We start from the raw sequence: 23,588 nt of genomic DNA on the forward strand, positions 1-23,588 counted from the left end.
CAGTATTAATGTCAAAAGAGGGCGCTCTTTCAATATGTTTTTACAAAGTTAATTATTTTGGTGTGTGGTTAAAAAAGATAGGACTCCTGAGGAGAACCAGGTTATTACTTGCCATTGCAATGGCACGAGCTTAGGCTTTTCTTATTATCAGTCACATTTCTTGCCAAACTTACAATAGACGAATGAGCTCATGATGCTTCATCATCAGCCCGCTCATACAGCGGGGTCTTTTCTCTATTATTCAGCCCATGATCTTCACTCTTTTTGGGCATGTTATTTTCTGCTGCATCTGCCCAAAATAACGAGGGGCAAATTTTCCTACACAACATTCAAGAAAAACATACAAATTTGACCTGTTTAAAAAAGCCTACTTACACAAATCGCAGTCTTAAGATGGTTTTCCTCCCGTGCCATGAGCGTCTTTTTTTAGTCGGTTGCTGGTGCTATACTTATTGTATCTTTAGTTAGAGCGGCAGTATGTTAACCTAGAGGGTGGGTTCAAGTCCAGCTCTTATCAAACCCAACATATCTTCTTCATACTTATTTAAAATAGGGGTTTAGTACCCCACACACACTAAATCCTAAATCGATTTTTAAAAAATGGCTTCAATTCATTGTGAGACTCGGGGAGTAAATAGTGAACCAAAAACAATATTCAGCATTGTCCTTAATTGGTTAATTGTTTTAAGGTTTTTCCAAATATGATTTTATTTCAGCAGCAAAATTCACAGTAAAAATGGTTGAGACTAAATGTTTTTATCCTTACCAATCCTGTCATTGAATATCATATTATTTAGAATATACCTTTCAATTGACATTAAAACTTTTACAGTAAATTGAACACCTCTGAAAATTTTTCTCATAAAGACGAATCATTCCTACTTACTTGTGCCTTTGTGACCCCATATCCTATCATTGATTCCTTCCCATAGGCATCAAGCTCTTTCTTGAATGTTGACACTGTTTTAGCATTTACTACTTTGTGTGGGAGACTGTTCCAATGAGAAGTTCCTTCTGCACCCAATGTTTTAGTTGAGATCCGGCTAGTACATTTTAAGAGAGTGGCCCCTCGTACTGGTGTTTCTAGCTGTATTAAAGAATTTCTTGCAGTCGACTTTTTCCAATCCCTTGAGCAGCTTAAAGGTTTCGATCATCTCAGTGCATTTCCTGTGGGATTTCAATTACAAAGAGCTACCTCACATTATTGGTATCAAAAAGAGAATCAATTAAACCACAATATAAAATGAGGATATTTCACCTTTATTGTTTGTCCAATCATCTATTGCACAATTTACATAACAATAGGCTTAACTTCATACAGCGTTACTAACCAGTGTATTATGTTATTTGGATACATATAGCCTACAAGCAAAATAAAAAACTTTTGCAATAAATTTAAATATCTCTTACTACAAATTGCCTGCAATAATCAAGGAAATTTTGTCCGCTTCTGTAACTGCAACAATTGTATTCACAGCAGATATAACCAACTCCACAACACAACTCTGCGCGAACAACATGTACATGATGTTGTTCTAAAGGCTCTTCGCAAAAACTGTAAAAAGCCACAATGTGTGACAAATATCTCCTCAAAACGCCTTCCAACCCTGCTTATTGGAAAGATATACTGAACTTCCACATTATTGATTGTGCAGTTATTGTTCAATTTGAAATTAAAATACGTAAAACATCCCTGTCATTGTATACTTTAAAAATTACATTACTTTTGTTTACTGATACTTTTGTTTACTCATATTCTTGTTTTCTCATTAACTAAAAGTTCAGCATTTTAATCATACCATTTTGAAGGGCGCCGGTACGATACGATTACACAATTCAAAACCAACTTTGTACAGGCCGTTTAATATCTTGCAGCTTAAAGGTGCAATTTTTCCCTACTTTCTTAGAAATTCTAACATTTGACTTTGGGTTGAGTGCTCCTAAAAAGTTTTAGAGCAGAGCCCCATTTCATAAACCCTTGAAGCACAAAAAATTGCTTAGCACAGAAAAATATTACTTAGCAGAAATATGTTATCAGCCAACATTCCATACACATTGTTGCAACTGGTACCAAACTAATTTTATGCTAAGCAAAGAAAAACAGTATTTTCTGCTAAACAGCTTTATGAAATTGGGCTCAGGCCAATGGTTTGAAATTGATGTTAAATGCAGAGCAATGAAGACAGCAACTTTAAAGGGAAGTTTTATCATAGTACTTTTTGTGTTTTTGACGTTTAAGGAATGTCAGTGTTTAGATACAAAAAACCTGATACAAATTAACTGGGATAGGAATAGATTTTCGCAGCAACAATGCAACACTCAATGGGAACTTTGTGTTGAAAGCTTAGTGTCTGCATGAAATCCAAAGTAATATTGCATTACTGGGAATAAATGCAGACATTTGGGTGACAATTCAATTGCAATCTCTGAATCCACTCTCACATTATTGCCTCAAGACAAAGGGAGGAAACTGTGACTTCATTTCAACTTCATCAATCTCACTCTCAATGATATCTGTAACTCCTCTGTGGGCTTCAGGGAAAAACATTAAATTGGGTTTAGAGGGACAGGGCCATTTTCAACTGATGGATTCAGCAAAATGGTCTCAGAATAATTGTGTTTGGCATATCATACACCATCAGAGATTTCAACACAGAGATTGCATTAAATAGTTGGAATAAACCATATGCAAATTGATTAAATTCTGGTTCCACTTGCTTAAGTCAATGATATCTGTAGCTCCTCTGTGGGCTTCGGGGGAAAACATTATATTGGGTTTAGAGGGACAGGGCCATTTTCAACTGATGGATTCAGCAAAATGGCCTCAGAATAATTGTGCTTGACATATCATACACCATCAGAGATTTCAACACAGAGATTGCATTAAATAGTTGGAATAAGCCATATGCAAATTGATTAAATTCTGGTGCCATGACTTGCTTAAGCCACAACTTAGATTAAAACAGATGATCTTTAAGTCCTTTGAAATAACAAGTTCTCTCAAAGCATGCGCTAAGTTGACAATGTGCTCACTCCATTCTCACACAAAAAAACCTCACACCGCACTTTTACAGAAAAGTCTCAGGATCAATGTGAAGAACACTGTATTTTAAATACCAGCCTTATACAACATTTCTATATAAAAACTTATCTTTTCATTATAACACTGCTTTTCATTTTATCTGCACTATCGTTCCGCAAACACTTAAATTCAACTAACACTCATCAGCCTACACAAACCCTATTATTAATTTACACTTTCTAAGCATGCACATAATACAGAAATAACAGTGTTTGTTCATTTTGTCTGCCACAAACAAATGGAAGGTGCATTAGTGGAAGTTTTACATTAAACAAAGAGTTGCAAATGTCAAAAGAGACCAATGGTTGTTTGATGACATCCCCACAAAAACTTAAGCAAAACCACAAGTAGGTATTCTGATCATTTCCTTATAGTAAACTTTATGGGGGAAGAAGTTTAAAAAACAAAAATTGGAAATAAGAAAATCTGATTAAAACCTTTCAAATAATATTAGATAAATACATTATTATCAATGGAAGAAATATGAAATGGAATTTAGGCGAATATGTAGCGGACAGACTATGAAAACTTCATCATATAGATTCTACACCAGATGTAAATAGTTCCATACATACGTTATCACAAGAGGGCGCTATTATGGGAACATACGACAACTAGCTATTTTGGGCACTTCAGCCTTGACAGTGAACATAAACAATGTCCTTTTTAAGTCACATAAAATCAGTTAAGAGTCACAAAAATAATTTCTCAAATATCGGAAAGTCAATACATCTTCCCAGCACAAATATCAGTTTTTGTTTTTTTCAACTCTTTCAAAAATAGTTTTGAAAATTTTGTAAAGGATAATTTACAGATGGCGGATTTGGGGTGGTGGTGGGGAGGGGGGGGGGGATATCACACGGACCCCTCTAAGTAATTCTGATGATCTAACAGTTGCAAAAGGTATTAGCACACGATACAAAACCTAGAACTTCATTCAGCAAAGTGTGAGGAAACGTCTTCGATTTGTTAAAAGCCACTTCTCCATCTGGAAAATATGATCATCAAACCAATGTAACAGATCTGGAGCCATTTATAGAGAGCTAGCTGGGCCCAATTTCAAAAAGCTGTTAAGCAGAAAGTACAGCTTGACAAATTTCTTTGCTTAGCAGAAGCTGAGTCTGGCATCAGCCACAACAATGCAAACTTAGGGTAATTTGAGCTGGTAGCCTGAATCTCCTAAGCAATACTATTCTGAGTTTTGCTTACAGGCTTTATTAAATGCTTTTGGTCACCAAAATTAGTTGCACAATCATTCAAAATTAGCATACTCAAAACAACATTTTTTAAATCTAAAGCCTGGTTCATACTTCCTGCAAATGCTAATGCCAGGCGAATGTTGACATAACATATTCGCAACGAATAATTCGCAGCAGTTCAACTCTGCTCAACTCACTTGAATATTGCTGAAAAAGGAGAGTTGTGACGTCAAATTCATGTCAAATTCGCTTTGCATTCCCATTCGCAGGAAGTATGAACCAGGCTTTAAGCCACCATCTTCCAAAAGCCTCCATTGCCTCTGTTACCTTTATGAAGTTCTAGGCCTCACAAAATTTACCCAATCTTGCTATTGAGAAAGCTACTATGATTGGATATCTGTCAGCCAATCAGCTGAGCTCTAAACTCAAAACAACTCTAGCAAGAAAGGGGCACAGATTATTATTCAAGTGTTTGATGTACAACATGTTCACATGCAGTTCACAAATACAAATGTTTAGAACAGTGTTACACGAACATCGTACAATGATAAAGTCTCACAGAGACTGGGTATGTTCATTATAAATCACATTAATTTACATAATGTTAGATAAGCATTAAGCAGCCAATCACATCATTGGAAAAGAGGTAAGTTTTTAAGTGAGTACACACCAAGTGTCAGCCTTCTTTAATCTAAATGAGGTACATTTTGTTTGGTAATGCAGGGCCTTTTCTGTTGCAACACCACACCCCACAATTTCTAGACTTGTTGATGGCAAACTGTGGGTGACCTTTAGTCCAAAATAATGAAATAATTGTGAACACTTAAGGAAAACAAAAGACCGATTTGTGAAGTCTGGAAAGTGGATTTGCTTAAATGCTTTTAAGTAACGTAATCAATGTGGTCATGTTCCCTATACAAGCCAATCAAGTGGTGAGCAAAATCAATAGCACCAGTCTATATGTAGACGCGTTCCTCATTCATGAAAAGTAATCAACTGCCAAAAATAAATCATGGCCTCATGTTTCGACTCTCTCGAATCATCAAGCAATTAAATATTTTTTGCATGTATACCATCAGTCCTTTTGGGTGGTAATAAGTTGTCTGCAAAAGCCGATTCTATTTTCTCAAGATACAAAACTGATAGATAGCTTTATTTCATTAAGTTTAAATAAAACATACATAGCTAAAGTGTACGCGACATTCTTCAAGCAACAATAGAAATGGAACCCAGCTTTGTGTGTCGTAATCATGCTTTGAGGACAGTTCATGCACACTGCCATTTCAGCTGTATGGTAAATTTCAGCTTTCACATTGGTTGATCAAGTTAGTTTTGGCATACAGGCATGTACTCCAATAGCGAGTACGACAGACACAGACAACAATGGTATACTTTTTTCGGATGTTCCGCCCAAACTTTGACAATCCCACAAACTTAGGACTTATTCCAACTTGAGGGGAATTCTCCATCTTTCAGCCGATGAAAATATTCTCATAAATATTCAATATTTTGTAGACATATTTTCAAGAAACATAAACAAACATAATTAACCAATCATTGAATGATTGTACATAATTTTATATTACTAAGATAAATAAAAATAAAAATCAATCAACAAACAAGATAAAGATCTAGGCGAAGGTAAGGCATTCGGCGTAGATAGTTGGTTTTGCTCGTGAATTCGACCGGCCCTTGAGAGGACAAGGCCATTTTCATTTAGCAAAAGGTCACTTCCACTGGAAAATCTCTCCGAAACAAATTAAGGGGCACCAAGATCAAGACCAAGAACCAATTTCATAGAGCAGATAACATTACTTAGTAGTTTTCTGCTTAGCAGAAATGAGCAGGATACCAGGCTCAAATGGTACACGTGACATGGTAGTTTGGCTGGTAACCTTGTTCTGGTAAGCATAATTTGGTTATGCTTAACTCCTTTGTGTGCTTAAGCTGCTCTATGAAATTGGGCTCTGGGCAACACAGGCGATAACCTTGAGGATCTCAGGCCTGAACTCAAGCTGGAATTGCAAAGGCTTAATAGACTATATGTAAGTCTTGCGTGCATTCAAACTTCACAAACCAACTTGTTCTCAACCATATTGAGTTATAAGTGTGCAGGATTCTGCTGTTAAGTTAAACAGAGGTTATGACTGTAGAAATTATATTTTGTCGTTGGGAAAGTGGGACTTGCACAGTCTATAAGTGTTAACAGTAATACTGTATTGGCAATTGTGGCCAGTTTACCAGTGAGCCTACATGTACATGTGCAAAATCAACACAATAAAACAGTTAAATAAAAGAGATGATATTGTTTAAGAAATTGCAAATATTAGTTGTTACAAGGGTACTGTTTCTACCCCATTTCATGCTCCTGTTTGTAAATAAGCAATTGAAACAAGTTTCATAGCTCTGCTTATCGCAGAATTCTGCCCTTACAATCCCCATTCTCCACTTACAGACTAGGCTCAATTTCTGAACTAGCTGTATAAGCGGAGAATGCTTTAGCAGCGTGATGTACGCTCACTCACAAGCGAAAAGTCCTAGGTTATGTCAAGTGCAATACACTGAACATTATTGCTTCGTCCTTCAGATGGGACGTAAACCATAGGTCCTGTGCTGCAAAATGAAGGACTCAGTATGGTCCAGAAAAGGTGGCGTGCCTCGGTATTTCTGGCAAGGTTGGTTGCATGCATTAAGAGGTTTTTTCACTTCAGCTAATAGGGGGAGGTTTCCTTGTAAGATGGTGACAATTTGCCATGAAATTGGTCTATGGCATGTTCCTGACTTTGTCACAAATGGATTCTACAAGCTTTAAAGAGCTCTTCTGTTGGAAGGCTGGCTTGATGAAACGCACCCCCCCCCCCCCACTCCCGCGCTTATTGTAGCTTTTCATGCAACATGAGACTCTAACAACATAATGTTGACCAAGATCTAGATCAGCTAACACAGCCGAATCAGCAGATTAAGCAAGGAGCCTATTTAAATGACAAGGATTCCCCATCATAATCATCATAACCATTATCATAATCGCCATAAAAGATGTGAGAGAAATCAAGTGACCTGAGAATTGACTGGTGGTTTTGAGTTTTTGTTTGTGATTCATAAATCAATGGTCCAAAAAAGGAACAGCTAAGTTATCGACAACAAGTTTTCCTGAAGTTGTTACACATTGACCGTACCGAAAGAGGAGAGGTTTTACTTTAGACACCATTTGTGTTTCTTTGCGCGATCAGCGAGGCGTTTCTTCTCTCGTTGCTGCTGCTCGTATTCTTCGGCTTCCTGTAGATAGTAGACTGGTGGCCAGCGCTGGCAGTGGATCTGCTTACAGACCTCTTGGCTAATCTCGCGCAGGAGGCGGGGGTGCTTCTTCATGATGTCATCGTAGTGGATCGCCATGTGATGGACGCACCAATGGTATAGCTGGTCTGCATTGTGTAACTGAGATCAGGAAAGATTGGGTGTAAAAATGGCGAATTTAATGAAAAGTTTGCAGTCTGCTCATCACATTAACTGTCAGTAACAACTCAAAGTACTTTGAACTGCGTGAACCAATTTCACATGACGAAAAATAGGTATGAGAACTACGATTTCATGGCCGATTGGTTTGGAGCATCAAATTCAAGTTCTGTTTTTTGGGCCATTGGGTTGAAGGTTCGAATCCCAGTCATGACACTTGAGTCCTTGAGCAAGACACTTCACTATAAATGCTTCTCTTGACCCTAGGGTATAAATGGGTACCTGCGAGGGTAAAGGTTGATATTGTGTATGAAAAAGCCTCCTGGAGCGCCACAGCAGCTTGTGCTGTATACTCCACAGGGAGCTGAGAAACTTTATGTTAATGGCTCAATGACCAGGGTACTAATGTAGAGCGCATTGATACAATGTTTTTTTAAATGCACTATAAATTGAACAACTAGTTGTTACTATTTATATCATGTGATATTTTGTTCTTAGATTCCACCAGACTTTTTGAGCCACCTTTCTCATTTACCTTACATGTCTCCAATAGACATGAGATACTCTCTCCGATATCGCACTCGCCCGTTGCGTCCCCCTGGAAGCTCTGCACCAGGCGTTGCTCGGCCAACGCCACCAGCCTGGGTAGACACAGGAAGTTAGCCACCTCGATGACGGATAGCATCTCGCTACGGGTCAGCTGGTCTGGAAACTGGTCCGTGTAGAGGTACACCAGGACTGCCTTGAAGGTGTTCTTCTTGAAACCGATCAAGACCACCTGTTTGTCAAACAAAGAGATTTGAACAATATTGATTATGGTTTACAGTTAACAAAGTTACTATCAATATATATTTGGTCTACTTGCTACGTAGATTATGTTCCTTTGAGAACTTGTCTTGCTTTATATTCTACTATAGCAGAGTAGATTTTTGGAATTCAGGAGACTTCTCAGTTCTAAAACGAACTGTCCTGCTTTTTAAATACTACTTAGGCGAAAGGTAGAAAATCGGACGGAACTACTACTTTTGCTTTAGTGGATCAAGGGGACTCCCTCAAATCTCATAGACAATATTATCACTCTGCAAATTTCATTTTAAAACGAAAAATGCGTAATAAGCAGGCTTTGGAACTTTCCATGGAGGGAATATAACCAGGTGAGTGCAGTAGACTAACATCATTCATGGTAAAGAAGAGGGGTTATGAGTGCAGTCAGCTCAAGTCACCAATGGTAAGAAAAAGGGGGTACAAGCGTAGTAACCTGATGAAGGCGTTGATGGTTAGAAAAGGGTTAAAGAAGGAAGAGTGGTGAGTTCTTGAATGAGTTGTACATACCTCTTGATGAGATCGTTCTTTGAAATGGCGACTGAGCATGGCAAGCATTGGGTCACAGCGAACCATCAATAGACTCATGTGAGTTATAACTGCTCCATCGTCAAGCTTGATCACCATGTCTACAACCATACACATACAAATATTTACTTCTAATAATAAGCAGTGATTCAGAACTTTTTAAACATTGTATCATGTGGGCCTTCAAAACTGGGCCTCCTGAAACCATCTCAACTCCTTTTGCAGCACCGACAGCCGAATTGGCGCAAAAGGTTGCGTCTCAACAAGCAGGAGTGTTTCAACAAGCAGGTACAGTCATGTGGCGAAAGACAATTTTCGAGGGCAATTGCTTGCAATTCAGACGACTGCCAGATGCTCTGCTTGACTGTAACATTTTGCCAAAATTTGGGAACAATCCAATGGAACATTCTGGCGTTCATCTAGCCTGGTCCATAATTCAGGGTTTGCATTTTATACTGGACCACAGGCTCAAGGCCAGAGGTTTTAATGTCGTGCTAGTAAACTATTGACTGGACAAGTCAGGTGGTTGTGTATTTTTTTCAGTTGAATAAGAATAACTATAAACTCTGTGTAATATTGTGTTCAAATGATGGCTTGTTAGTCTGATAGAATATGTGATGTAAAATTTGTATTATACAAATTAGTTATTATTACCCTTGATGAATAAAACAAATTAAAATATACTCGGAACTCTCTCTAATAATCACCTGATAAGAATCCCTTGTCGGCAAACAGCTCCCTGAACCGATCTCTCCGCCTGTCTAGAAAGGCCTCAGCAATCTCCAGGTTCATATACTCCTCCTGGTGTTTAATGTTCGCGATGGCCGACACCACGTCCGGCAAGTCCAACAGCGACGCCGCTGTGATCACGTCGCTCAGGTTAGCACACTTCTCTGTGTTGAGGGAGCCCGTGTAGAGGAACCACAGCACCGCCCTGAATGCGTCCGGGGTGATCTTACAGTTCAAGACGACCACGCTACGCAGCTTGGGCCTCCCGGTGATCAGGTCCTCTGCCTGCTGCAGATGAATCGAATGGAAGGCCGGGTGGTTCATCACCTTCCCGGGGAGGTATCTTAAACTCATAGGCACAATGGTAGCCTCTACTGTTGGCACATTGACATCATCCACTCTCTCCATCGACTCCTCGAAATCAGTTCTGTCGTCCTCCTCGTCAGGGAGCACGGCGGGAGGGGTCTCTTTGGCGGGGGCGGAAATCACACAGGTGTTCCCATTCGGGGAGATGCTCATGCATCCATCCTCCATGAGGACTCGGTCTCTATCGCAGTTGCTTTGGTGATGATGGGATGAGTTGTCTGGTGGGGTTTCGATGATGTCCGGCGAGGTGGACATGAGCTGCTGTGGGACAGAGACAGGACTTGACCAGTGCTGGTGGCCGTACAAATGGCTGTCTTTATTAGAGCTCTCTTTGTCTTGAGATGCGGAGCTGTCCAACTGGTCAGAGAGGTCCAGCATGAAGAGATCGTGGAAGACAGATGAGGCTGCTATGAGGCACACCTTGAACACAAAGATAGAGTTATAGTCTGTGAATCATAGTCAGAATCATTAATCGTTGCGGTACCCTCTGCTAAAATATAGGAATCAGAATGCCTTTAGCTACCAGGCAATCTCGGTGGTCTAGTTGGTAAGACATTTGGTCTAGAATTGCAAAGGTCATGGGTTTGAGTCCCACCCAAGTAATCTGTGATTCTTTATTTCACAGAACTGCGGAGTATACAGTGCAAACACACATCAGGTAAGGGTAAAAAAACAAAGTTAAGAATCATAGTCATTTCATAGACTACCATTAGGCAATTACAGTGTGGGAAGCTGATCATGACTGCGTGTTAATGACATACCAGGTCGGTTGCTGGCCACCATTATTGGAGTGAGCTGAAGGAAAGGTTCATTAACAAAAATCAAGATGTATTTAAACAAACAGATAGTTGTTAGAAACTACAACTGATGCGCTGGACCAAGGTCCATTTTATTATTTTATTATTTATTATTATATGTGTTTAGGGGCCATTCAGAAACGTCAATGTTAAACAAATTTGATAAAGATTTTTAAAAATTAAAAAGTTTTATAATATAATCTTTACACTGAAGAACAAAGTATTGCTTCATAATGAACCAGATATCTTAGATCAAAGATCTCGAACATCAGTAGTTTTCAATGGCTTTTCCTGGCTTGAACAAACAACCTTGTAGTTAAATCAGGAATGAAACTGGCGATCTTGGCCAACTTGGTATTTTGCTTCCTCTTTCACAATTGTTAAACCAAATTAAATTTTGAATTTCAGTTATTGGTTTCACCCTACTCATTCCCAAATTTAAAGAAGAAATTATTATTACTTTTTTGTGTAACATTTTCTGAATGGCCCTAAGACATACAATATCTGATGAACTCTGACACACTAAATATTTCACTTTCAAAATTGTTGGAGCCATAACTGGTTTAGAACTATTTCTCATTGAGAGGGTTCAAAACGAGGGTCCAATATCATAGAACTGCTTTTAAAAGCAGAAAATTTTGCTAGGCAAAATTTAGCAGTATACTCGTCAGAAGTGGTGCATGTGACATTTGGTTTGTGCTTACATGTAGCTATATTTTGTGCTTAAAGATACTCGACACTATTGGCATTGTCAAAGACCAGTCTTCTCAACATATGCATAAAATAACAAACCTGTGAAAATTTGAGATCAATCGGTCGTAAAAGTTGCGAGATATCTTTCTCGAAAACTATATTACTTCAGAGGAAGCCGTTTTTCACAATGTTTTATACTATCAATAGCTCCCCACTACTTGTTACCAAGAAAGGTTTTATGCTAATAATTATTTTTAAAAAATTACCAATAGTGTTCGCTGCCTTTAATCAGCTCTAAGGGCCAAATTTCATACAGCTACTTCAACACAAAAAGTAGCTAAGCATAGCAAAATTAAGGTCACCAAATTATGGCTACCAACCATAAAACCACCTCTCATGTACAATCAGTGATTTGGATCCTGCTGATATTTGCTGAGCAGAAACTATTTTAAGCAATATTTTCTGCTTAAGCAGTTCTATGAAAGTGGGCTCTGGTGTGAGTACCTTATGAGCGTGAATGTATTCTCCCTGGACGACGAACGTCACATCCGCACATGTAAGGTCCCTCAGCATACTGGAGATGTCTTTGTCATACGTGGATGGAGGGACGGTGATTCTTGGCTCAATGGGGCAAGGTGGCAAGTAGGGGGCTTGAGGCAACGGCCTCTGAACCTGAACAAGGAAAGGAAAGAAACTATTGAATTGAAAGGGAAGCGGTTTGTCTGTTAATTACAATTTCAAAGTAACAAAGACTAAACTGAATGTCAGTCATGTTCCTTGCAAACCATGAGCTTGTTAATAATAATAATAAATTTGGCCAAGTACAACAAACAACATGTTGCTAGTCCCTGCTCGCTCCGATTTTGGATGCCGCACAAATCTTGTGGAAAAAGTCCCTGTCAACCCATGAAAGACGCTTGACGTAAGCGCGGAATTCCATGCTTACATAAGCATGATTCTTTACTTAGGATGAGCAGAGCCATGAAATTGGGCCCAGGTCATCAGATGCGACTAGTACATAAATGTCCTCAGTGTCTTCAAGCAAATTGTCCAGCCCCACATTTCTGAGATATTTTAGGCGAAGATTACATGGCCTAAAGGCACAATAAAGGACAAATTTGACTCCCAATCTTTCAAGTTGGATATTTCAAGCTCAAGGAATGCAGAAGATTAAATCACTGGTAGACAGCTCCTGATTAGAGAGTATTGCTGAATAAACCAATGAACTACCAGAGCAATGTCAACTATGCGCCTCAAAGGGGCTATAAATTCATAGCTCCCATATGAAAACTTTACAATAAAGAGCGCCACCAAGAGGCTGCCAGTGAATGCCATGAATTAAATTGAAGTCTGTGAGGGCATGTGGGTATTTTTTGAATGAGATTATCTTCCCATCAAGGGAACTCCGAAAACTCCCACAAGGGGAGACAGCCAATCTCTCCCATGCAAACATTGGTTTAATGCTATGGTTATGAATTGCACAAATCAAGGAATTGTGATCTAGTAACTGGACGACAATACTTATTCAAATCATTGTGAAGTCAGCGGTTAGCTTGGGGGATCTGAACCCACAACATAGTAGTTGCAAGTCCTACAGTCTAACCACTACACTATAATCAACAGTAACAACGATGGTTATATAAAGAGTGAAAAGATAGAGGTCTGATGTTCAGAAATTGGATGTTTGAGCATAAGCCATGACAAGTACAGTGTCGTCATGATCAAAGTAGGCCAGTGGCAGTTCATGGAATTGAACTATCTCCATTCGTATGTGATGCATCAGAAGGGCGTGCTAGTGCAGTAACTTGGTGAGGGTTTATAGTTCAATGTACAGCTATAGGCCTGCTTTGATCATGACGACACAGCCCCTTCAACTGGATACAACAGTAACGTACCTTTTTAAGGTTGGATTGCCAGAAGCGATGCTGTCGCCTTGCAATGAGCGCCGCTCGAACCACATTATCAAAGACCTCTTCCACACCATAGAGAGTGTAGGCACTGGTCTCGTAATAGAATGCATTGATCTCCTTAGCTATCTGACGTCCTTCTTTGGGCGACACGATACCCTTTGGGTCGAACGGTCGGTGCCTGGTACAGTGGTGGCTGTAGAAGTAACAAGAAATACATGTGTCATGAGATTTCAGAGATGGCATTGGCCATTACAAGCACTCTTAGGTTTAAAAAAGATCTCAACTTTCCAAATTGTTGCTGGAAACCTGAAAATAAATATATGTAGGTCTGAAATAAAAAAGATGCATCTGCTTAAGGTGGTCCCCTGGCTGCCGCTTTCAAGGTTGTATCGAATGCTTGGGTGTGATCCTGGCTGACAGGCACCTCCGAACAAATATATTGACACAATCGGGAGACTGCCAACAGGGCTAGATAGCTCTGTTGAAAGAGTGTCATTGGTTCAAATCTTGCTCTGGTCAATTTGTCTTTGTTCAACCTCAAATATTTTTTTTTCACAGTTATAGCATACACAAAGTCGTTTTTTACCATTAAAGGGTTTATGTTTGACAAAAAGTACATCAATCGAAATTCCAGGCAGATAAAAACGCACCTCACTGGCCCTCGTTCTTTGAGTAATGCTTCAAGGTCTGCATATCGCAGGTCGTTCTTTGTTCCGCAGAGAATGATGGGAGCTCGGGGGCAGAAATGACGTATTTCCGGGAGCCAGACGCGAGCCGTGTTTCTTAGAGAGACGGCATCAGCGACTGAGAAGAGCAAGAGGACCACGTCAGCTCTGGATGAGGGAAGAAAGGCCCAAAAGAAAACAACTGTTAGACAGGTTCATACAATTGTCTATTCAAGAAAAAAGCCAAGGCTAATTGGTAAATAACTTCTGATTTTATGATGAACAAGTTCCACTCTGACATTTGAGAGATTTGCAAGATTCACATCACTTTATAAGCATCCTCATCCCTAATTTTTTAATTTTGATGAAAATGTTTATTTGAACCAATTTATTATGTATAAAATACAAATTTAATCTTCATTGATCAATTTCGTTTTCAAGAGTAATAAATCAATATTTGGTTTCATTGAAACATATCAGTAGGACTCTGAAAGTGAAATACAACAAAACAAAAATATTTGCCTTCGTTTGAGTTGTTTTCGTGTTTTGCAATATGGCGCCTGACACGCACTTCTTAGCTCTATTATATTTTGTCCTCCATCAGTTCTCAATCCCTAAAAACGGGAACAGCTCCAAAACCACCTTTTTAAAACAGCTTCACTTGTTCTCCTTTGTTTTATTTATTGTGCTTGCCCTCAAGTCACAAATAAAAGAGGCAAGGGGGGGGGGGGTACCACCACCTACCTCCCGTAGGCGAATCGTCGGTCCTTCTCATGATCTCCGAACGTGTCCCATAATCGCAGTGACACACTGACTCCGTCCACGACCTCCCAGGAATTCTCGAGCACCTACATTAAAACAAACCAAACCAGGGCCCCAAAGAAACACATGTTAGAGGAAATCACAATTCAATTTGAAGTCCACTTCTGACTGGATAATTGAATAAGCGTTACAAGATATGCTGATGAGAGAGAATGACGTTAAGGGTGGGTGCAGTCACAGTCTGAATTGCCTAGATGGCCGTCTACAAAAATAAATGTTGAAAAATTTGAACAGTCACGGTTCTTACTTATTTTCTTACTTATTCCATATCATTTCCAAAATGTAAGCCCCCCAAAAACAATTCTAGGGTGTCTGCTTTTCTAAAAATGTATGAAATTTATATTAAAAAGGTAGAAGGATAGGTTATCGAAAAACATCACATTTCTTTACTTATTTTCTTACTTATTCCATATCATTTCCAAAATGTTAGCCCCCCAAAACAATTCTAGGGTGTCTGCTTTTCTACGGATGTATTCAATTTATAGTAAAAAGGTAGAAGGATCGGTAATTGAAAAACATCACCTTTTAACTTCAGTCTGAAGCTTTATGAAATTCATACTGGAACAATTTTTTCCCCCGTAAAAAACATTTCTTTATGAAATGAAGACACATTTGATAAAACTGTATCTGAAAACCTTTTTAAAAAAAACAATTATTTTGGTTGTTACAAACCAAATCAAAAACAATGTGTTTACCTTTTGAAAATTGTGCCTGTTTTTTTCTCTCACTATTTTCTTCTTTTTCACACATTGGATTAAGCCAAACATTTTGTTGGGAACCAGGCTGGGTACAGTGTATTTTCATTATATTTTCGCAGGTAACCTGTTAAACCTACTTCTTGACATCTATGGTACTGATCAATGGCCCATACGGACGGTTTGTGCGTCTGGAATAGCTGCGCTCTAGTCATCGCACTCTTGGTTGCCCGGGCGACAATGAGACGCGTCTTGCCGGTGGAGCTGTCTCCGACCACGACGCATTTGACCAGTTCCTGCCGGGGGAGTTCGTTGTCCATGGCTGAGCGGCGACGACATAAGGGATCTACGGCATGACCTGAAGATAGATCAAAAATTAAGGAAAGCAATTAGTATTCTTGCCACTCGATTAAGTTACCGTCAACATTATCTTTTTCGGCTGTCGAGCTAGGCCCAATTTCATAAAGCTGTAAAGCAGAAAATACTGCTCAGATAATTTCTTTGCTAAGTAAAAATGGAGGGGGGAACCATCCGCCATATTCAGAGTTTATGGAATGTTGGCTGGTAACCTGTTTCTTTTAAGCGAAATTTGTCTGTTCTTAGCAAATTTTTGTGCTTGCAGACTTGATGAAATTGGGCACATGCGTTTACAATTTCTTCCAATGATCTTGGCTGAGTGTTGCTACCAAGGGGTTGCTGTCTCTTGCATCTCAGTCCAGACTACAGGACTTGAACTTGAACTTTGCTGAAGCTCACATCTTAAGGAGGGTTCGTTCATTCACACACATGCTTGCTCTTCTCTCTTGAACGTTCATGCACATCCTTAAGATATCCCCAAAAATTTCCCATGTTCGGACTTCTTAAGTCATTCTCAAGACTCATCTTTATAAGATTACATTTCTATAATTCGTAATTTTGTTGTTATTTTTTGTTGATATCAAATGAACTCACAATTTTGTTTTGAAAGAAACAAGTGTTCCTGATGCCTTAAGTAAATTTGATGGGAGTGACTATAAAGATGTCGGCATGCATTTACTGGGGTTTGGCATATAATGACGGGTACAACTGATAAATAAAACACAATGTAATTAATGTATTTACTCAAATAACCAATAGTCCCAGCCAAAATGCTTGGGCCATGTGAAACTACATGTATAAATGTCCACTCCCTAATCTCCGGCTCCCTAGCTCAACCACAGCTGGAGTGGAGACCTCGCAATGAGAGCCAACATTGACAGGGGTCAGGGGCGGCAGCCCAGTGAGATATGGACGGGATTGTAGTTAAATATTCATTGATCTGACTCATCGACTGATCCATCATTCGCGCTTGGTGTTCTGAAGGGTATCAAATATCTCTCTGGGGATTAAAGATAATTAATGTACACCAGAGTTATTTCTACATGGTAGGTTTAATCCCTGTGTTTAAAAGCTAGTGAATGTGAAGGGCTGTATTAACCATTTTGGGGGGCAATATTTAACGAGGAGGAATTTGCATTCAGTGATCTGAAATTGTTGATCCAGGATTCTCCACATGCACAAACTAGCGTAAAGGTTGATATGCGTGAATGGCATGTGGATATGGAAGCCGATTTATACCGATGCGCAAACAAAATAATAATACAATTTTATAAACAATTTTTTCCCCACAAAAATCATCAAGAAAAAAACAATGATCCAGATTGCACAGTAGAGCCTTAAAAACCAAGATAACGACCCAAAGAAGACTGTATTTGAATTCAGCGTGGTTTGGCCAAACATCAACAAATTTGGGTACAGAATGCCCCCCAGTTTTTAAAAAATCCTGCGTAGAACCTTGTGATTCGACAGGAATTTTTGTTCAGCGATTTGGGCCTAAATTAATGGCTCTAACCACCGAATTCTGCACTAACGATCACGTATCTTCGCTTACTGTGCAATCGCTGAATATCTAGGCTAGCTGTGTAAGCAAAGAATGCCTTAATAATAATAATAATGAACGGCACTTATATAGCGCTTCACACAGCAGTCCCGAAGCGCTTTACAAAAATGAATGAGTAAACAGGTAAGTTTTCAGCAGATGTTTGAAAATGTTCTCAGTCGGAGCAGCTCTGATGTTGTGCGGTCAGTTGTTCCAGAGTGAGGGTGAAGAATATGAGAGCGAGCGGTGGCCATAAGACTTCGTGCGAATGATGTATGGGATTAGTTGAGAGGTAGAGCTGGAGCGGAGGGTACGATGAGGTACATATGGATGAAGGAGATCTTGAAGATAGTGAGGTGCGGATTGGTGAAGAGATTTGTATGTCAGCAGGAGAAGTTTGAATTCTATGCGTTTGGAGACGGGTAACCAATGAAGTGAGCGAAGTACTGGGGTGATATGTTGTCGAGGTGATGAGCGGGTAACCTGTCTAGCAGCATAATTTTGAATACCTTGGAGTTTTGAGATTTGAGCGATTGGAAGACAATGGACGAGGCTGTTGCAGAAATCCAGACGACATGAGATGAAAGCGTGGACCAGCCTTGAGCGGACTACTCAAGCGCAAAAGCAAAAATCCCCTGCTAACCTGTGAAATACGCTTGACGTAAGCCCGGAACCCCCTGCTTCTGTGTGTGCTGATTCTTTGTTTAATGGTAAGCAGAGCCATGATATTGGGCCCTGCTCAATTTGCGATCAGTAATCTGAAGTTGTTGATCTGGAGGGATGGATTGAGACTCAAGATGGTGCCAGCTTATTAAGAGGTTTTCTTAAGTGAAGACTCCAAACTTGAAGAGGGCGAGACTTACTCTCAAAGAGGACTAAAAGGTTCAACCAATATACAAGGAATCTTTAGCTCTATGGGAATATTGTTAAGTGTCATTCAGGGACATGCCATGAAATTCCTGGTCTGGACATTTTGTCATGGTATCAGTATTCCCTGTGCAAGAAAACATGCCGATAATAATAAGATTTCTCCTGCCAAGTAAATTTTATTGAGTCACTAAAACAAGCAGGATTTTGATGTTTGCATTCAGGGAATGTATAATTGGGCAAGGGTTTACTTGTACCACTAAGCCTGGAATAACACGGAGGTCACAGCCTCTCTTGCCCTGGTTTTGACCTTGGTGCCCCTTCAAAACATTCCTATAGATTTTCCATTGGCAGGCCTGGGGTGGATTTCACAAAGAGTTAGGACTAGTCTTATCTCGAGTTAGGACCAGTTACTCGTCCTAACTTAGGACTACCCATGCAATTTGTATATCTCCTAGGACTAGTCCTACCTCTTTTATGAAATCGACCAGAAAGAAATTATGTTCAATTGTTCGACTTTGAGTCTGGTAATTTACACAACTCCGTTGAGTATCAAAATATACTAGCCTATTTAATGAGAAAAATCTCTCTCAATGCTTGTTCAAATCAACACAATTTATGTGTAAAAAAAATTGTAGATAGCTCTTTCTCGAGAATATCGTGTTCTTGTAAAATAAATTCTTGTCTAGTAAACATTATGTGCTTCAAGCCCCGTGGTCTTTAGGAATTTTACCCAAAACTCTAGCCCTGACATTTTACATCTTCTTTCCTCAATTAGTCACAAATGCAGGATAGACTATGAAGTAACATTTCAGGAACGATGCAGCGCTCAGCCACTTATGGAATTGCTACGAAGGAATTGATTTTATTGTCAAGGCCAACCTGGCTTAATAAGTAGAGCAAAACGCTGAAGCGTGCCCTATTTATCTGTTATATGTGAATTAGGCATCACTAACATGTTTAATATGTGGATACCATCGGGTCATTCAAAGTTTGCAATGTTTTTTCCTTTTTTTTTATACCTTAACTTGTCTCAATCCCTCTGTCCTCTTCGCCAGAGTGAATGGTTTAGAAGGGCTAGGGTTTACGTAGAGGAGGACCCAGAAAGATTGACAGAAGAATTTTTTCAAGCAATATTTTCTGCTAAAAGCAACTCTATGAAGTTGGGCCCAGGCTGGTGAGGCCATTTTCCTGTGTTTTCTCTGCATGGATCCCTGACTGATCGTATGGCTACATTGCTACGATAGTCACCCTCTCGATCAAGGAAGCCACTCTATTTTCTTGTAAGGGCCCTAGTTGAAATTCGTCGAGCGTATTTGCTTGGGAGGACGAAAAAAAACATCCAAAACAACATGATGATAAGCCACTTTAAAGGCAACTTTAGTTGTTTTTGTCAAAGACCAGTATTCTCAATTGGTCATCAAAATTGTAAGAGATTACTAAAAGAAAACAAACCTTGTTGCACAAATTTGTGTGCTTTCAATTCGGATGCCTTAAAAAGGCTTCAGGCCTAAAGTCTTTGAATATGTAGGTGAGAAATTACCTCTTTCTTATACCACTTGCCATGTTACTTCAATCGGAGCCATTTCTCACAATGTTTTTAACTATCAACAGCTCTCCGTTGCTTGTTACCAAGTAAGTTTTTATGATAACAATTACTTTGAGTAATTTCCAATAGTGTCCAGTGCCTTTAAAGTGAACTGGGACATCTTAAAGTACGCAGTGTAAGAGAGGTCTGTATGGGGCCTGCCTCCTTAAGATTCCAATCTTGACTCTCTATCTCTCTCTAACTCTAGCCAAGGTGTCTACTTACCCAATGGACTGATCAGGAATGGTAAATAAGATGTACTCTGGGGTGTTGACATCTCCAATTGATAATTCACATGGGATGACTCCCCAGTACAGCCTGCCATGTTACACAAACAGGGTGTGTACACTCATACACAGACAGTCTATACAACTGACTATACAATAGCACAATGGGTTTCATTCCCCGAACTTCATCCCGGTGACTAACGGCAGTGTTAAATTCCGGCAGGATTTTCCAGCAAAACAGTGTTTTTTATAAACCATAAAAAAATTTGATTGTTCAAGACATACGATGTATAAAACGCCTTGTATTTTGTAAGGCTGATGGAAGCAGCTGGTCTTTTCTATTAGTCCGGCCTTGGTACATCAAGCAGTGATTCCAAAACAAACACAGTGATTTAAATTCACATGTAGAGATTGATGCAGTATTTTAGTACCTGCAGAAATCATAGATTACCAATAGGACCTCCATTTTTAAGGTATTCCAAATCATGCATACATTGTAGTACATGTATACTACCCAATCATGATCAAGAGACTAATGAAGCTGGGCCCAGCGGAAATAACTAGATAAACAATAGTCAGGTGTACATTGTTTTGTTCATCGTTGTTCCATCATATGACCATGTAAACCCAGGCTAATTTTATTTAATTTAGTTTTAGTTATTCTGGTTGTGAACCCAAAGACTCTCAGAAAAGCGGACTAAATCACTGTACTAGGCAAGAACCCAATGGACAGAAGACAAGGAGGGAAGTTTCAGTTTTAGATTTGGACCACCCCAGAGAAAACCTCAGAGATTTATTCCAGGGAAAACCCACACAGTCAGGTAGGGACTGGAAACCCAATCTACAAAGGCTCCAGTCAGGGATTCGAACCACTGACCACAGAGGTGAAAGCAGGAAAAAAGTCACTGTTCCATTCTGCCTGCCCACTCCCTGACCGTGAACAACACGCGCTTTAGCTGAACACATTTCTTGTACAAGATAAACAGCAAATGGGGAAATCTCATCAGGTAGGGACTGAAAACCAAATCCACATAGAAGACTCCAGTCCAGATTCGAACCAGGTACAACAGAGGAAGTTAAACACAGGAAACAAACCACTGGACCATTCTGCCTGCCCATTCCCTGACCGTGACCAACACACACTGCAGCAGTACAAGTTCCTTTTATAAGATAAACAGCAGATGAGGAAATCCCATACCTTCAGGTAGGGACTGAAAACTAAATCCACATAGAAGACTCCAGTCTAGATTCGAACCAGGTACAACAGAGGAAGTTAAACACAGGAACCAAACCACTGGACCATTCTGCTTTCCCATTCCCTGACCGTGAACAACACACATTGCAGATGAACAAGTTCCTTGTAAAACAGATAAACAGAAAATGGGGAAGCCTCACACAATCAAGAAGGGAGTGAGACCAAATCCACATAACAAGGCTCCTGTCCTGATTCGAACTGGTACCACAGAGGTGAAAGACAAGGAAGAAACTAAGTAGCCAACCTGCCTGCTCACTCCCTGACAGTTACACCCAATGAACACGCTCCTTACAACACACGCAATGAACACACTCCTTGTAACAGATAAACAACAATTAGGAACACAAACATGACAAATGAGAAGGTTAAATTGTCTATGATCTTCCCATCAAGGGAAATCTGCAAACTCCCACAAGGGGATATAAACGCCAAGCTGGCAACAGCCAATAAAAGGTTACATAAACAAAGCCTGATCAATTGATTGAATCACACAAATTACATCCCAGATAAAAGCTAAACAACATTTGCAAGTCCATGATGTCCGTGATACATGTACACAAACTAATTACATCTTATTGGAAACAAAAAACTGTTATTTAATTACACCTTACCATTTAGGCATAGAGAGGGACAAACCGTTTGATTGCAGGAAACAGCAATCAAGCTATATTAAATCTACCCTGTCAACACATTTACACTGGGTGAACATTTGTATTGTTGATGTAAATGTTGACTAATGTGAAAGGTCAACGGTTAATGAAAACCCCTTCACTGAATGCTTACACTATCATTTGCTTACTGTTAGGGCAGTATTTTCTGGACCAGAATTTTTAGTATACAAAAAAAGAAAGAAAGAAAAAAAGTTAGAAATAAGCACTGACAGAGAATGTATTATGGGAAAAAATACCGATATTTTTGTCAAAGTCAAAAGTTGAACAAGACTTGCAGACTTGTCCATTTTCATGGAGTTTATTTGCCCAATGCTAAAATCACTGGCCTAGGGTCTCTGGTCACAGTCTAGTGCAAATCGTTGGTGTGTCCACACTAACATATTTACTTGGCTTGGTTAGTTTGACCAGGGTAAGTTTACCTGGGGAGCTAGGTGGCCGGTTAAACTACCCATTTGACTCAGTTATTTTGACATTTTCCTGGGCTGTTCACATGGGATTTAAATTGGAAACTTGAACGGTTAGTTCATCCCAAAAAGTCCAATGTGAACACGGCCTTAGACTCTGATTTAAAAACAAAATTCTGGTAAAATCTGACAGAACATTCACTATTAAAACTGCTCACATACATTTTCTGGTTATAAAGAATCGTAAGAATTAAAACAGCCCTATAAAGAATGATCAATTGGTGTTAAAGGACTTTCCAATGTATGCATTGAGCAGACATTCTGGAGAAATGTGACGTTGGGAAACGCCAACAGCTGTCGGATTAATCTACGTTTTAAGTCGATTTTCGAAGAAGACGTGGGAGGGATTTTCTTTTAAATCTCCAGAGGAAATGCTTTTGCTTGTGCCTTCTCCAAAATAATTGAATCTGTAGAGCAGTGCAGTGTCATTCTAATCTTCATTTGTGTGTGTGTACTGTACTACTGTTCCCCCTAGACTTAAAGGTACATTTGGCAATTGTTAAAGACACTGGACACTATTGGTAATTGTCAAAGACCAGTCTTCTCACTTGGTGTTTCTCAACAATGCATAAAATAACAAACCTGTGAAAATTTGAGCTCAGTCGGTGGTCGTCGAAGTTGCAAGATAATAATGAAGAATAAAAAAAAACACCCTTGTCACACGAAGTTGTGTGCTTTCATATGCTTGATTTCAAGACCTCAAATTCTAAATCTGAGGTCTCAAAATCAAATTCGTGGAAAATTACTTCTTTCTCGAAAACTACGTTACTTCAGAGGGAGCCGTTTCTCACAATGTTTTATACTATCAATAGCTCCCCATTAGTCATTACTCATTACCAGGAAATGTTTTAGACTAAT

General features: G+C 39.4%; 1 protein-coding gene across 5 annotated transcripts in view; it reads right to left on the minus strand.

The window, feature by feature from the left end:
* Nucleotides 1–1,259: 1,259 nt before the first annotated feature.
* Nucleotides 1,260–23,588, minus strand: part of LOC139940531 (rho-related BTB domain-containing protein 1-like) — a 42,759-nt gene continuing 20,430 nt past the window's right edge. For 4 of the 5 annotated variants that reach the window (XM_071936825.1, XM_071936827.1, XM_071936826.1 and 1 more), the window contains 9 exons: nucleotides 15,902–16,119; nucleotides 14,989–15,092; nucleotides 14,230–14,412; nucleotides 13,565–13,772; nucleotides 12,174–12,341; nucleotides 9,792–10,599; nucleotides 9,067–9,185; nucleotides 8,270–8,512; nucleotides 1,260–7,716 (listed from right to left, as the gene is read on the minus strand). In XM_071936825.1, coding sequence (XP_071792926.1) covers nucleotides 7,474–7,716; nucleotides 8,270–8,512; nucleotides 9,067–9,185; nucleotides 9,792–10,599; nucleotides 12,174–12,341; nucleotides 13,565–13,772; nucleotides 14,230–14,412; nucleotides 14,989–15,092; nucleotides 15,902–16,081 — 2,256 coding nt within the window. In that variant the 5' untranslated portion in view covers nucleotides 16,082–16,119 and the 3' untranslated portion in view covers nucleotides 1,260–7,473. Of the gene's footprint in view, nucleotides 7,717–8,269; nucleotides 8,513–9,066; nucleotides 9,186–9,791; nucleotides 10,600–12,173; nucleotides 12,342–13,564; nucleotides 13,773–14,229; nucleotides 14,413–14,988; nucleotides 15,093–15,901; nucleotides 16,120–20,338; nucleotides 20,439–23,588 lie in introns of those variants that run through there. The other variant, XM_071936824.1, reaches the window with a different exon arrangement.

Source organism: Asterias amurensis, chromosome 8, assembly GCF_032118995.1.
Source record: "Asterias amurensis chromosome 8, ASM3211899v1".
Taxonomy (NCBI): Eukaryota; Metazoa; Echinodermata; class Asteroidea; order Forcipulatida; family Asteriidae; genus Asterias; species Asterias amurensis.